The sequence below is a fragment of the Pongo abelii genome, chromosome 7 (genome assembly GCF_028885655.2).
Source record: "Pongo abelii isolate AG06213 chromosome 7, NHGRI_mPonAbe1-v2.0_pri, whole genome shotgun sequence".
Lineage (NCBI taxonomy): Eukaryota > Metazoa > Chordata > Mammalia > Primates > Hominidae > Pongo > Pongo abelii.
Genome location: NC_071992.2, coordinates 158,745,532 through 158,761,657, shown reverse-complemented (window position 1 = coordinate 158,761,657; position 16,126 = coordinate 158,745,532). Strand labels below are relative to the sequence as shown.

Here is a 16,126-nt window from a genome sequence, read left to right as displayed (position 1 = left end):
CACTTTGTTAAAATTATACCCCAGGAAGAGAGTGCAGCCCACAGCACAAGGGAGGGTGTTTGCACAACACGTGTGCAAAGGACTTACATCCTTTATATATAAAGATATCTTACAAATCAACAAGGAAAGGGCAGACAACTCTGTTGAAAAACAATAAAAGGACAGCAGCTTTCCACAGGCACCTCACAGAAGAGGATTCCAGTTGGCTCATAAGCCTATGAACGTGTATTTAGCAACACGAGTTATCAGAAAAATGGCAAAGAAACCCATGATGGCAAATCACCACACACCACACCCACACAAATAACTAGAGCAAACATGAGTGAAAACCTCTGCAAAAGCCGGGCGTGGGCTGCATGCAGGCAGTTGCACTCTCATGCCTTTACCGGTGAGGTGTGCCTCTGCATCACCACTTTGGAACACTGTTCGAGAATATCCATAAAGTCCAGCATTTTCTGACCTAGGATCTTGCAGTTCTGCCCAACAGACATGCATATTCAGTTGGCCCTTCGTATCCATGAGTTTCACATCCATGGATTCCACCAATCACAGACTGAAAATATTTTTAAAAAATGGCAGCTGTTGTGAACATGTACAGCCTCTTCTTTTCTTGTCATCATTTCCAAAACAATACAGTAGAAGAACTATGCTATTTACTACATAGCATTTACATCATATTAAATATTACAGGCAACCTAGAGGTGATTTAAATATATGGGAGGATGTACGTAGGTTGTATGAAAATACCAAGTCATTTTATATCAGGGACTTGCACACCCACAGATTCTGGTATCTGTGGGAGTCCTCGGCCACTCCCCCGTGGAGACAGGACAACTGTGTGTTGACAGAAGTCACATGGGAGAATGCTCATAGCAGCACCCCACGCAGTGGCACAACCTGGAACACTGCCCAGTCTGACCAGCACGGAAAAGCAGCACCTGCTGAATTCACGCCACTGGGGACTCTACAGCAGCCAAAAGAGTGAGCTGTGGCTACTGTATGATCAGTGGCCCCACCAGTGATGCATCGGACATAACGCTGAGTCCAAGAAGCCTGAGACCCAAGGGGATAGATTGTAGGATTCCATTTCTGTAGTGTTCAGAACGAGGCCCCACCGGTGGACAGTGTTAGAAGTCAGAACTGGGTTCTCCTCTGTTGGGGGCCTGGGATGACAGGTGCTGGAGGGAGGCCCCGGGGGTCCTGGCCAGTGTCCTGTGTCTTGGCTGGGATGTGTTTCCTTTGTAAGCAGTCATAGAGCTATATACTCTTTGCACCTGGCATTGAGACATAGACGTATTGCCTTTCGGTAGAATTTTCTTTTAAAAGGTGGGGTGTGGCCAGTAGTGCTTCTGAGGAATCATGAAAGGTTAGATTATTTCTAGGAATTTGCAAACTATAAATGATGAGATGATATGCAACCCTGTTCAACAAAAGGACTTGCCAAGTTGATGCTGGGCTGATGTGGGGGTCTTGGGGGCTGCTGCTCACAGGCCGGGCAGCCCTGGCAGGGGCGAGGGGCACTTGCTGCCTTCCCTGTCTCCCGCCTGTCTCCCCTGGGTGTGGGGTGGGCAGCTCAGCCTGTGTGGAGTTGGCGATCCTGGCTGTGGTCAGTAGTTTTCAGCTGGGTCAAAGGTCAGTCTCAGACCCAGCTTGGGCTCAGCTAGTGAGCAGCATCCCAGTCCCTGGGGCAGCATCAGGGCAATGGCCCCAGTGGCAGGTCATGCTCTGTCTCTGCCGTCACTAGCCACCTCAGCCTACATTTCCACCAGCACTTTGTGTGTCCCCAGCCGGGCTGCAGAAGTGAAGACGCGCTTCACTCTCACGGGCTGGCTGGAAATTCCCCAGACACGCCTCCCTGTCTGAGGCACAGGGCTGGGGGTCGCCCCTTGTCTCTGGATCCAGTTCCCTTTGATTTAGCGTGGGGCTGGGGGAAGCATTGCCACAGCCGTGTCCGTCCTGATGTTCTGGGCTTTGCCTCCAGAGACTCCATCAGCTAATAGAGTCCATTGCTGCTTGAAGGAAACAGTGAGCTATCTGGGGCTCCTGAGAAGACACCACCACTCCCTGTGTGAGCGCCTCTTGCCCTGGCCCCTGCCCTCCCTCGGGTCGGAGTGCATGAGAAAGTGTTCTCCTTCCCAGAGCCTCAGAGAGCCCTGAGCGCCGGCCTCGGGTCCCTGCTTTCTGAATGCCTGGCTGAGCGGAGTCTCTTCCCACGGGAAACCGTGTGTGCCCTGTCTCCAGCACTCACGTTAGAGCATGTCTCTTCCCTACGTGTCGGAACAGGGACCCAGGCCCTGAGGCCTGTGGGGAGGAGAAAGCCGCCTTTGTCCGTCTGCCTTTTGAGCTGGAAAACTATCACAGGGCCGTCCCCTCTGCGCTGGCCCCAGCACCTTGCCAGCAAATCCCTAATCCCAGCCTCGGAGCTCAAGACCCAAATTGGGCCTTTGTGAGGAGAATAAAGGAGCGCTTTGTGAGCCTTTCAGGAGGAGGCCGCGGAGGGACCCGGGCATCTAAGCCATCTCTTCCTCCCCTGGCTTTTGTCCTGCACTGCTGGGGAGAGCGGCGCCAGGCCCCCTGATACTCCTGCTGTGGAGGTGAGGGAGAACGAGCACCTGCGGGGTCTCCTCCGGCCTGCACCCCAGCCCTGCCGCCTTCCTGGGCGTCCACACGGCCTGCACCCCAGCCCTGCCGCCTTCCTGGGCGTCCACACGGCCTGCACCCCAGCCCTGCCGCCTTCCTGGGCGTCCACACGGCCTGCACCCCAGCCCTGCCGCCTTCCTGGGCGTCCACACGGCCTGCACCCCAGCCCTGCCGCCTTCCTGGGCGTCCACACGGCCTGCACCCCAGCCCTGCCGCCTTCCTGGGTGTCCACACGGCTTGCACCTCAGCCCTGCCGCCTTCCTGGGCATCCACAGGGAGCCCTGTTTGCACCCCCCTCCCACCTCTGCACCCTCCCCGTCCTCCTGAGCTTCCCCCTTCTCCACATGCAGGAGGTGGCATCAATCCCAAGGCACAGATCCGAGGCAGGTCTCCGTGGGTGCCGGGCACCCTCTGCCCACAGCTTCTGGGGAGCTGTCACTGAAACCCCCAAGTCCAGGGAACATCACACAGAATGTCCTATGGTGCCTTCTCCACCCGGGCGTCTCACTCACCCGCATTAGCTGCCCTGGAGGATTTCATCGTAGGAGGGACCACATTTCCTCCAGCCCCCTCGCCTGTGGCTGTTTGCTGTCAGGGCTGAGGGCAAGCTCCTGCATCTCCGTCCTTGGGCACAGCAGCCGGGCTGCCCCGGGGACCTCTTACCTCAACAGTTTATTATGTTTACCTGGGGGCTTTGACTTTACCCAGGCCACGGGATCCCAGTCAGTAGGGCTGTTGTAGGACCTGTCACCGTTGGCAGGCAGGAGGCTGTGCTCAACCATCTTGCTGCTCTCCAGGGGTGTGTACGGCCATGTCCCCCTGGGAGGAGCATCTCTGCCCTGTAGCTCACAGCACTTGGGAAAAGCACAGCTCAACCTGGTTTTCCACCTGAGTCCGGAAGGTGACATCTCATGGCATCTTTGCTGTATGCTGCAGCCTTGCGTGCCTCACCTCGAGCTCTCCAGGAGACACTAGGATGTGGTGAGGTCAGCTCCATCCCCTGGAAGTGAAGCTGGAGGCTCAGGGAAGCTGAGGACCCTCCCCAGGCCCACACAGGAAGTGAAGGGCAGTGTTCCTGAGCCCTCGCACCTTAGGAGAGCCTCGTGCTCAGGGGCTCCTGGTGGAGTGAGGTGCGCGCCTGCTGTGCTCTGCAGACATGAGGGGTCAGACCGTGTGGGTGGAGCTTGAGGGGCGTAGACCACGGGGCTGTGAGTGCCGCTGTTCCCATTCTACAGATGAGGACAGTGAGGCCCAGAGAAGTCCGTGGCGTGCCTGGGGCCTCACAGCTGGCACCAGTGCTGGGCTGGAACCTGAGCCCAGGCTCTTTCTGCAAGCGCCCCGGAAGCCTAGGGGCTGGAGCCGTAGGAAGGAGGCGTTGGGGTTGCTGGGCTTGGCGTGAGGCCAGTGCCTCCCTGGGCTCCCACCGCCAGGCACTGCTCACTTCCTCCCGCCCACTCCAGGAAGGGGAGGTGATAATTACTACCTTGGACGAGTTGCGCTTGTCAACAGATTTTTTAGATCTTTTATTTTATATTCATCTATCCACGTATTTATTTATTTAAAGGCCTCTGCTAGCTTCTACCCATGTCAGGGTGGTGTGTAGGAAGAAGCCGGCTTGGGAAAGAGAACCTGGCTAGGGCAGCCTCACCATCGCACCTGCAGGACCTGGGCAAGCCACCCTTTAGATGAGGGTGGCCGTGCCCCCGCTGAGGGGCCTGAGGAAACGGGGGAAAGGAAGTAGCGCCTAGCCTCGTGCCCCGTCCCTCCTGGGGTGGCCGGTGCTGTGGCTGTTGGTCCTGTTGTCTCCAGCCTCATGCCATGTCCCTCCAAGGTTTCTGTGGCTGTTGGTCCTGTTGTCACTGGCCGTCTCAGGCAGACTGGGGACTAGTGAGGAGCCCTGCTGCCCCGTCCTGGATGCAGTCATACCAGCATATAGCCCTCCTAGCCTCGCGCCTGCCTGGAGTGGCTTCTGCCAGAAACGCAATGAAGTGCTTGTTTGTGGATCCACTGGTTCAGTGCCCAGCCGGGGTTCATCTGTCCGTACTTGGTTGTCACCTGTCCATCTGCTCCAATCCCAGTGCCTGGCATAGGGTGGGCACCATGGGCCTCCCATGGGCGTTCCTGGCAAGAAAAGCATGTGAGACGGGGCGGAGCCCTCAGTCTCCTGTGTGGTGTCTGGGGTCTTCCTTCCAGCGGCCAAGGCACAGTCCTTTCCCCACCTTGGCCAAGAGAGGGTTCTTGGGCTTCAGGAGGCGGGGGCACCTCACCGGGCCCTGGGCATAAACGTGACCCAGCCTGGGCGGTTTTTGGGAGCAGCACCTGCTGGGAAGCCAGGCGGGGCCGGTGACTGCTTCAGGGGAGGTGAGCCCCCCCACCCCGGGAGGCCACCCCGGGAGGCCTCCCCAGGAGCCCTCACGGAACTTCCTCTGGCCTGGGGTCTCTGCACGTGCCCACCCTGAGCTGCACGGCATGGTGAGGTGGCTTTCAGTTCGGGAAAGGGCAGAAGATGAGCAAGTTGCAGCCTCTGCAGCTTCCTTGCAGGGCGACTGAGGTTGTAGTCCCTGAGCACTGGGGGAGCCGGCAGAGCAGGTCCCGTGAGCCAGGCTGCCCTGCAGCCCATGTCCCCAGATGCCCACACACATGGGAGGGGCACGGCAAGAGCTCTGGATGTGAGTGGGATGGGTTGGGGTGGCAGCTGTACCCCTGGTGCCTCCATGCCTAGCGCTGACAGAGGATCCTTCACCGCGCCTTGCCTCCTGGCCTGCATGACCGGCTGCTCTTGGCGGACAGTGCTGTCCCTAGGCACAGCGGAGGCCAGCAGGGTCCAGTGGGGAGAGATTAGGCAGAGCGGTTGCCTGCACCCCAGGTCTAGCCTGGATTCCCATTCCCAGTCAGTTCCACACATTGTACCCAGATTTCACGCATAGGATGACACCTAGGCAGGGCCCTGTGCCCTCAGAGGCTAGGACCTGGCAAAGCTGTCCACACTGCCTGAGGGCCCTGATGAGCAGAGGCGCAAAGCTGGCTGGGACCCCGTGCTTTGCGGGGCCTTTCCCAGACCTGGGAGAGGATGTTGATTATGTTCCCTGCAGAGGGCTAGGGAGACGGGTGGGGACAGCAAGGGAGGGGGCCTGTGGCTGAGTCCCCGGCTCTAGTGTGAGCTGGGCGGCCCCCATCCTGAGAGTCCTGTCCCAGCAGGGGCTCCGATCCAGGCCCAGCCACTGTGCCTCCTGCTCCACTGCCACAGAAGGCCCCGAGGCATCGGGACCTGCACAGCCCCCACCTCTGTCAGATCCTCCTCTCCAGACATGTGGTGACATCCGCTGGGCCAAGACCAGCGGCCGGACGAGTCAGCTGGGAGAGCGCCTGCCTGGGCAGGCAGGGTGGTCCGAGGATTTGTGTCAGGGGGCGTGTGGGCACAGCATGAGTGAAGCTGAGGGGAAGCTGGATCTGGGGGCGGAGCCGAGGGCGCCATGGGTCTGCTCCTGAGGGCTGCAGGAGGCAGCAGCCTGGCCGGGTTTGCTGAATTGCACGTTCACTGCAGAGTGGCTTGGGTGGCTGTGAACTCCCTAAGTCTCCCGGATGGTGGGTAGGGGGGTCATTATGGTGCCCCAGGAGCATGAGGAGCGAGTGAAGGTAACAGTGGCCAGCGTGGCATCAGTGGGCCTGGCACTGTTTGTTGTCAGCAGTCCCCACCGCTGTCGCCTTGTCCTCGCGCTCACCGAACCTTGATGTGTGTCTGAGAGCAGGTGCTGCTGCAGAGCCTCACGGGCTCTCCCTGATTTAGCACGGTGCCAGCCCCACCTCACTCTGCCTCAGTGTCCTCGGCTGTTGTGGAGGCCCTGGCTCCTCCCTGCAGGGTTTTCAGGAAGATCAGGGGGCACGGCTGAGTGGAGCAGGTGCTCGTGGTGAGGCCGGTCCTGGCCAGGCCGCCACCTCAGTTTTCTGCTTTGCCCATTCTTGGTGCCTTTTCTCGTCTCCCTTTTTTCCTCACACACACACACACAGTGTCACATGGTCACACATCCCACAACCACACAGGCACAGTCATACGCGCACAACCGCACACACCTTCCTAAGGTGAAGGAAGGCCTCCTGACATGGGCAGGGCAGGTGGGGGGCACTGTGGCCGGGCTTCTGATGGGAGGGGAAGGAAGGGCTGTGGGGTGGGATCGCCACTGTTGCCGTGTTTTCAGTTCGGTATGAATGTGTGCACCTGGAGGGGGCGGCTGCAGCATGGACCCTTCCTGCCTCCTGCCTACCCTCCCCTCTGCTGGGTGCTCCCGGGCCCCTACACCCCCACTTGGGACCTGGTGCGGGGGGGCTGATGACACTGGGGATTGACGTCTATGGTCTTTCCCAGGTGACTGGCACCTGGGAGGCCCAGATTGATGCCCAGTGACAGGCTCATGGCCGCAGAAGGCCCCCGTCTCAGACCCAGATCGTCCCCTCAGAGAGCAGATGGGGATAGTGAAGGGAAAAGCACCATTTTGTTGAATTTCAAAATGTGGCCAATAAATTAGCAAGGAATTAAAACAAATTCCAAAAACCTCTCGGGCTTGCTCCCTGAGTCTGTCACGAGAGGGCGGGTTCCTCTGGGTTCCTGCGGGAACACCTGTGCCTTGCCTGCAGTCCCACCTCATCTCTGAGCCCCGCGTTGCAGCCTGCCCCTGGCTCTGTAACTGGCTCCTTGATGGGGCCTTCGTTGGGCTCACAGCACCCAAAATGAAGAGGTAGAATTTGTGTTTTGGTGCATAGGGGCATTTTTCTGGCGGTTCACAAAGGGGCCTGTGTCCCCCAAAAGCTGGGAACACGAGGTAGACTGTGCTCTCTGGGGTCGGGGCCACGTTTTACTCTTGTGTCTTCCATCTGGCCAAGGACGGGGTAGCCCTGGCTTGGCGTGGGGGCCGTAGGGCTCAGAAGTTCTCCTTGCACAGGCCTGGGATGGCCAGAGAGGGGAGCATGTGCCAAAAGGCGGGGACGAGGGTCCACTTGCCTGTGACCCTGGTCCACTGCTCACGGTAGCCCCAGCTCCTCTCCTGCCCCCACAGTGTGCATGATGTTGCCCAGAGCTCTGGGGGATCCCACCTCCCAGAGGCGTGGGAGGCCAAGGCCTAGCATCTGTGGCCTCATTTCATCTTGAGACGGAGCTGGGTGGCCTGCCGGGAGCCATGGGAAGACTTGCCCTGGGGCATGGTGGTAATGGGGGGTGTCAGTGCTAACAAGGTCTGGGCCTGGGGTGTGGTGGTAATGGGTGGGGTGGGGGGTCCGGTGCTGATAAGATCTGGGCCTGGGGTGTGGTGGTAATGGGTGGGGGGTCCGGTGCTGATAAGGTCTGGGCCTGGGGTGTGGTGGTAATGGGTGGGGGGGAGCTGCTGATAAGGTCTGGGCCTGGGGTGTGGTGGTAATGGGTGGGGGTGTCAGTGCTAACAAGATCTGTCTGTCATCAGCAGAGTCCCCGGGCCCCGTCTGCCGAGCTGGCTGATGATGAGAGGGTCTTTAATGGGAGTGACAACACGTGGCAGGGCCAGGAGCAGGCGCTGCTCCCGGACATCACTGAGGAGGACCTGGAGGCCATCCGGCTGAGGGAGGAGGCCATCCTGCAGATGGAGGTGAGGCTGGCGTGGGCAAGGGTGCTCACTCTCCACGCTTCACATGAGGCCAGGGACCAGGGGAGCCCAGGTGCCAGCCTTGCTGCACCATTGCTTGCCCTTGGCCTGGAGGGGCTGGAACTAGGCCTCTGTGGCCTTGCCCTTTCTAACCACCTCTCTCTGGCCATCTGGTCCAATAAGGGAGAGACAGGGGTCTGGGAGCCCCATCCCCATCCCCTCCTTCTTGGGTTTCCCTAATAGGGCACAGCCCTCTGGCCAGGAGCTGGGGTCTATGCTGGGGTAGCCTCTCAGTCACCATGGCCATTTCATTTGCTGTGTGGTTAGACTTCCAGGAGGCTGTTTAGCTCTAATGAAGATGATTTGGTGCTTAATGCAGTTCCCAGTAACTTTTTTTTTGAAAGGTTGAATAAATTGCTCAGAACCGAACCTGCAATTTGGTGGTGCTACCAGCAGGTGGTGGGGTGAGCTGTCGGGGTGCAACTGTAGAGTGTGGGCATTGGATGCTGCTTATTTTTCATTTCTTTAAAGTTTACACATGTATAATACCTGCTGCCAAATGTGTCTCTAGCCCGTGGTTAATCTCCTTGAGACAGTTGCTAAAACAGAGTATCCCAAGAGGCACCTGAATCTGGGCATGTGTGTATGTATGTGTGTGCACGTGTGTGCGTGCATGTGAATGCGTATGTGAGTGCATGTGTGTGTGTGTGATGCATGTGAGTGCGTGTATGAGCGTGTGTGCATGCATGTGATGCATGTGTGTGCGTGTGCATGTATGTGTGTGCGCGTGCATTGCGTGCACGTGTGTGCATGCATGTGATGCATGTGTGCATGCATGTATGTGTGTGCGTGTGTGTGTGCATGTGTGCGTGCGTGAGTGCGTGTGCATGCGTGAGTGCGTGTGTGCATGCATGTGATGCATGTGAGTGTGCATGTGTGCATGTGTGCGTGCATGTGTGCGTGTGTGAGTGCATGTGCGTGCATGAGTGCGTGTGTGTGCATGCATGTGATGCGTGTGTGTGCATGTGTGCGTGTGTGCGTGCATGTGTGCGTGCGTGAGTGCGTGTATAAGTGCATGCATGTGTGAGTGAGCTCCCTTGATGCCTGAGTGTACATAGAACACGTCACTCAGGCAGCGTGGTGGGGACACGCTCTGTTGGTGGGATCCGAGCCTCTGTGTGTGACCTTGAACGTCCTTCCCTTCCTCTGGCCCCCTCATCTGCAGAAGGCGCTAGGGCCTGCCCACTCTGAAGCTCCCAGAGGCTGGGTTTCTGGAGCAAATGTGTGCTAAGAGCTGACTCTTTTAGAAAAGCAGAGGCCTGGCAGTAAGTCAGCTAAGTCACTGGGTTAGGACTTGTGGCTGGTTCTGCTCTCCCAGGGAGCAGGTCTTCCACTCTCGAAGGAAGGGAATACCCTACAGTGCTGGGGCTCAGCTCCTTCTCCCTTGCCCTTTACTTTTGTGGCCCCCACCTCCCTGTCTCTGCTGTGGCACCCCCCTACTTTGACCTGGTGGAGGAGCACCCATTTCTCAAGACCTGTGTTCGGGGCCCCCGCCTCCTCTGTGAGGTGTCCTCCCCTTCACCCTTTCCTGTCCTCGGGCTCCCAGGATAGGAAGGCGCCAGCTCTGGGCCTGTGGCCCTGGCTGGAGGCTGCTTCGGGGGCTTCTCTCTGGGGCCGAACGAGCCCTTTGCTGCTGCCGAGATGCTCCAGAGAACCACCCGAAGTACAGAGATGGTTTCCATCCCTCCCTGCTGGTGCAGCGAGGCCCACTGCTCCCAGAGAAGCGGAGAAACGGGCGCTCGTGAGCTCCTCCAGGAGCACTGCCCTGAAGGCTTCACATCTAGAGAGACAGATGAACCGCTTCCCCTTTGTGCTGGAATCGAGATCCTCCTGGGAAGGTCCAATCACAGCCCCTCGGGCAGCTCAGGCTTAGCCCTCCCTGTGGGGCATAGAGTGGCGTGAGGAGAGAGGAGGCGCTGCTTGTTGATTAAGTCCAAGGAGTGGAGGTCGCTCATAGAAGCTCATTCTGTCAAAAAGCCCAAACCCCCACAGAGGGCTGGGGGCATGAGGAGGCCGTTAGAGGGCAGCATCCAGGGAGAGGTGTGGCTCCTGGCCCACCTCCAGCCTCCTGGCGCTCACTCAGCAGCATCTATGGCACAGGTCTCGGGGTTCCGGCGTGGCGCCTTCACCTGAGGGGCTGGCTTCTCCCTGTCCTGGCCTGGGAGTCCTGCTCCCAGGGCCTGGTGAGGGCTCATGCCAGTGCAGCCACCCCAGGATGGGGTTCAGAGGAGTGGCGGCTGGGGCTGGCTGCCCCGTCTGCGATCCTCTGTGTGAGGGCCTGTCCAACCGGCAGTCCTGGCCCCGGGTTCCCTCTGGCGCTCTGTGTGATGAGTGTGGGCTGAGCAGCGGCCTTTCCCGGGGCAAGGGCGCCCCACGTGGAGGCCACTGCAGTCGTCCAGCTCAGAGATGGCGAGGCCTGGGTCAGAGTGAGAGGAAAGCTGGGGCTCTGGGCTGAACTGAATTCACTCAAGGGCCTGGGCTTGCGTCTAGACCAGAGGACCCAGGTGGCCTGGGCTCTGCCTGTGGCCCTCGGGGCTCCTCACAGCTCAGCACCGTGCGGAGGGGTGGTAGCAGGGGGGACTAGGAGTGGTGCGGAGTGGGCAGGCCCCATGGCTAGCGTGGCCCTTCCAGCCTCAGTTTCTTTGTCTGCAGTATGGGGGTGATGCAGAGGATGTGGATCCTCATGCCAGCAACAGCAGGCGCGGGACGGAGGGCGGCGGGGTGGGAGTTGTTCTTGGAAGGCGTCTGCACACCTCACTGCATCACTCCCTCCCTTTGGTCTCTGAAAACGGGAAAAACAAAACGCAAATTGTCATTAGCCTTTAGGAAGCCCTCCCCGCGGTCTGCAGCAGGTCCCGGTGACAGTAACTCCAGCGTGATGCGTGAGAGGCTGTGACGCAGCGGAGTCCCACGTGCCAGGCCCTGCTGGCCCGATTGCTCTGGAGCCATCTTTGCAGCCTGTGCAGGGCTCAGGGGTGGGCAGCAGGGTTTTGTGGAACTGTGTTACGCACCTCGGCTGGCTGTAGCCCTTTCCTGTGGAAGCCGGCACCCTCATCCCCTCATCTCTCCTCCCACATTCACTGGGGGCTTTGGGATTTGCAAGATTGTATAGGTTCAGAAGTCCCCCAGGGCAGAGTTGGGGTCTGAGAGAGAGCCCCCTTTGTGGCCAGCCCTCAATGACTTACTAGGTGGCTAGTGGGGGTGCGAACACAAGGGCCAGCTGAGGCCCAGGGAGGGGAAGCCGTATCACAGTAGTGGGCCAGTATTGCGCGATTCCTGGTGCCCACTTTCTGCCTTGCTCTTGGTCTCCTCGAGCGTCCGCGGCTGCTGTCAGGCAGGGTGCAGATCGGGGTTGTGTTGGGGGCTCCTGTCCACTGGGACAGATGGCCACGCCCAGCATCCCTTTCCTTTGTCCTCCTCCCCAGCATCGTCCTTGGGACAAAACAAAGGGCCAGGCTGGGGACATGCTGTCCTGGTTTAGGCCCGTGTCCGCTCACTGGCTGGGTGACCTTGAACCCCGATTTGCCTCAGTCGTTTCATCTATGAAGTGGGCAGGTGGAAGGTCACTCTCTGTCGTCAGGGACTTGCCAGCTGGGACAGCCCATGTGGCCGTAGGCAGAGTGTAGCGGGCCCTGTGGGGCGTCCACAGGCCCTGTGGAGGTGACAGCCTGTCAGAGGACCCACAGGGTGCCATGAGGCTGGCTTGAGAGGCCACCCACGGGAGACAGTGGAGAACAGGCCAGCCTCAGTTCTGGGCAGTGACCTTGGCGCCCCCCAGGCCTCGTGCAGTCGGATTCTGAGTGAGGGTGTCCTGCCCCGTCCTGGGGAGCCTGTGGGGACTGCTGAGACCCACCCTGAGGACCCCTGCTGGCTTCCATGTGCCCCTGAGCACCCTGCCCCGATCTGAGCATTGCTGCTTCCACAGCGTGCCCTCCTCAGGGAGGCCCTCCCCACTGCCCTCGACTACCCTAGCTCCCTGTCCACCTCCCACGGGGAGTCTCTGGTGGGTCCCTGCCCCGACAGAAGGTGAGCGGCCCTTGCCTGCCTGGGGTCAGCCCCATCCCCAGAGCCTGGAGTAGTGGGCTCCACAACAACTTGCCAGTACTTGTGGAACCGACGTGTCAAACTGGCCAGTGCCCCCAAAGACAGTGACTGCCCTTCCCCCACAGTGACCACCTCTCCCCCATGACAGTGACCGCCCCTCCCCCATGACAGTCACCACCCCTCCCCCATGACAGTCACCACCCCTCCCCCTTGACAGTCACCACCCCTCCCCCATGACAGTCACCACCCCCTCCCCCATGACAGTCACCACCCCTCCCCCATGACAGTCACCACCCCCCTCCCCCATGACAGTCACCACCCCTCCCCCATGACAGTCACCACCCCTCCCCCATGACAGTCACCACCCCCCTCCCCCTTGACAGTCACCACCCCTCCCCCATGACAGTCACCACCCCCTCCCCCATGACAGTCACCACCCCTCTCCCATGACAGTCACCACCCCTCCCCCATGACAGTCACCACCCCCTCCCCCTTGACAGTCACCACCCCCTCCCCCTTGACAGTCACCACCCCTCCCCCATGACAGTCACCACCCCCTCCCCCATGACAGTCACCACCCCCTCCCCCTTGACAGTCACCACCCCTCCCCCATGACAGTCACCACCCCTCCCCCATGACAGTCACCACCCCCTCCCCCATGACAGTCACCACCCCTCCCCCTTGACAGTCACCACCCCCTCCCCCATGACAGTCACCACCCCCTCCCCCTTGACAGTCACCACCCCCTCCCCCTTGACAGTCACCACCCCCTCCCCCATGACAGTCACCACCCCTCCCCCATGACAGTCACCACCCCCTCCCCCATGACAGTCACCACCCCTCCCCCTTGACAGTCACCACCCCTCCCCCATGACAGTCACCACCCCCTCCCCCATGACAGTCACCACCCCCTCCCCCATGACAGTCACCACCCCTCCCCCATGACAGTCACCACCCCCTCTCCCTTGACAGTCACCACCCCTCCCCCATGACAGTCACCACCCCTCCCCCATGAGTGACCACCCCTCCCCCATGAGTGACCATCCCTCCCCAATGACCACCCCTCCCCCATGACAGTGACCACCCCTCCCCCATGAGTGACCACCCCTCCCCCATGAGTGACCACCCCTCCCCCACAATGACCACCCTTCCCCCATGACAGTCACCACCCCTCCCCCGTGACAGTGACTGCCTCTCTCCCATGAGTGACGTCCCCCCTCCTGTGACAGTGGCCGGCCCCTCCCTGATGATAGCCAGCCCCCAGTGCTAGGCCTGTCCTGAGCCCTCACTGCTGGCATCCAAGATGGACTCAGGTCCCACAGGTAGCATCTCATCCCTGCGCACAGGGTGTCCTGCAGAGCCATGCTGCAGGGCTGTGTGGTGAGTGCAGGGGGTTGGAGGTGCAGGGAGAGGCTAGACCAGCCCCAGAGCATTCCCAGCCTGAGTCTGGGCAATGGACGGCCCAGCCGGAAGCACACCAGGCCACATTTCTCTTTACTGGTTTATGTTGGGCCTCTTCGTTTTTCTCTCCTGTGCGGGAATGGAGTTGATAAATACACTAAAGTTCCTCTGAGAGCAGAAGTAGAGCCACCCAGGGGCCGGTGGAGGCTGAGGGCTGCCAGTGACTGGGGCCTGCCCCCTGTGTGTTCCGTGGCCTGTTCACTGGCCGCAGGGCAGCTGTCCTTGGCCTGCATGGAGCCCTGGCCCTCTCCATGGTGCCAGGACTCTCCGCCAGACAGGCCCTGCTCCAGCTGCACACACAGGGGTGTTAGAGGGGCAGAGCGGCCACCCGAGAGTGAGCAGGACCTGGGGCCTGCTCAGTGCACAAGCCCCCTCCAGGGAGGACACCATACCCACTTCCCAGTGGGGGAGGCCACAGGGCTGGAACCCAGGCAGTCTGACTCTGACCCAAGTGCCATCTGTCTCTGGAGGGTGCAGGGTCTGGCAGCCCTGGAATTTGAACCTTTCACCCGGGGCTGCCCACCATCTCCCAGATGAGGGTCGTAGCGGGAGGGGTCGTGCCAGTCACATGTGGAAGCTGAGTCTGCTTATGGGTTGCTCAGGTGGGAGAAGGCTCGAGGGGTCCCGGAGTGTTGCCTGTCTGCACTGTGTACTCACTCCCCTCCCTGGGGCTCCCCTCCCTGCCTGAGCTGAGGTAGCCTGTCTCTGGCCTTCCAGCCTTGGGTAGCCCCTGGTGCTGGTCCCGGACTAGAGCCCCAAGCCTCCCAGGACTCCAGGTGTTCGGTATCCAGGTGCCGCGGAGGCGAGTGCTGTCGGCTGGCAGCCTCCTGGCCAGCGGCCCTGTCTAGATGGGGGAGAAGATGGAGAGGCCATTCCCATCTCATCACCGGGAGTGTGAGCTTCAGTTGTGTCTGAGCAGTAGTACGAGCCCCGGCGTGGGCGAGGAGGTGTCTGAGCACCCAATTAGGTCGTGTCCAGGAGCCACTGCCCGTCCCTGCAGCAGCAGCTCCTCTGTAGGGCTGTCTGCTGACTCTCAGCTGTCTGCCTGTCCAGCCAGGCCCTCCGAGCTCCCGCAGCTGTGCTGGCCCTGTATGGACCCTGCTGACTGGCCCCATCTCCTCTTGGCCTTGGCCGGGAGAGAGCTGGCTTCCAGGACAGCTGCCTCCACCCTCTGCACTGAGCTGCGGGACTCCCAAACGAGGCAGGGTGCCCATGGCCACACAGCAGGGCCGCCAGCTGCCGCCAAGAGCCCAGGCCAGAACCATGCCCGGTGCCTCCCAGGTCACTCTGAGCCCTGGTCTCCGACTCCTGCCAGATGGTTGGTAATGAGAAGACCCTTGAGGTAGTGACTGCAAAGTGCTTTGCAAACCAGTCCGTGTGACGCTGTGGGTGAGGGCGTGAAGTACAAAGGACAGCCCTCAGCCTGGTGTTTGGGCCCTTGCTGTTGCGCCAGATGTTAGCGAGGTGATTGATCCCTGCCTCGTCCCTGCAAACTCATGCCCTTCGATTCTCCCAGGGGCCTTGGGCACCCTGTTGACATTCGCTGCTTCTCACCTCCGGTGCCCTTCCTCACACCGCCCTCAACCTTCCGTCTGGCCACTCTGTGTCCTCTGAGGTCCCCAGGGGGTCTCAGACCTCTGTAGACCCTAAAGCAGTTCGCTCTTTCCTCCCTGCCCTGGGCTCCCTTACTCCCTCTCCTCATTGCCCCCTGGGTGGGCTGCCCCTGCCCCTGTCCCTGCGCCTCCAGGTGGGGCCTAGGTAACCTTTTTTATTTGACCAAGATAAAGAATAGGGTGGCCGTGGTGGCCAGGGGAAGCTTAGTGCCAAGGCTGGGCCAGTGTGGCCCCTCCACTCCCGCCCCCACTGCAGCCCCACTTCCTGCTTGCTGAGGGCCCCATGGGGCTGAAATGCATCCCTGCAGTGTGTGGGCAGATGCAGATGCTCCAGGGCAGAGCCAACAGGTGGCGTCTGAACACCAATAGCACCCAGTTAGCAGGAGATGACCCTCGATCCGAGGTGGCCACAGCTGTCTGGCTGCCAGGCTGGGGGAGGGATGACAGCCAGGTCTCCAGGAAGCTTCCTTGTCCCCTGGGGAGGGGAGCCAGCAGGCCTCAGGCGTCTTCTAACCAAGGAGAAGTAGATGCTGGTCCAGGATCCCAGGCTTGGGCACAGCCATACCACTGGGCCATGTGACCCTGGGCAGGTCTCTCCTGGAGCCTCGGTTTACTTATCTGTAAAATGGGCACAATGACAGCAGCCTTTGCTGGCCTCAGGGTGAAAGTGCCACGGTGGAGTGTAACTGCCTGGCGAGA

At 60.3% G+C, this 16,126-nt stretch overlaps 1 protein-coding gene across 37 annotated transcripts in view; it reads left to right on the top strand.

The window, feature by feature from the left end:
• The window catches only part of TSNARE1 (t-SNARE domain containing 1), a 139,925-nt gene that overhangs the window by 101,030 nt on the left and 22,769 nt on the right, over positions 1-16,126 (top strand). For 27 of the 37 annotated variants that reach the window (XR_010141347.1, XR_010141346.1, XM_063726867.1 and 24 more), the window contains one exon: positions 8,091-8,252. Coding sequence is in view for 32 of the 37 variants with exons in the window: in XM_063726867.1 (XP_063582937.1) it covers positions 8,091-8,252 (162 nt within the window). In the remaining 5 variants the exon portion in view is untranslated. Of the gene's footprint in view, positions 1-8,090; positions 8,253-16,126 lie in introns of those variants that run through there. The other 10 variants (XM_063726863.1, XM_063726860.1, XM_063726861.1 and 7 more) reach the window with 3 other exon arrangements.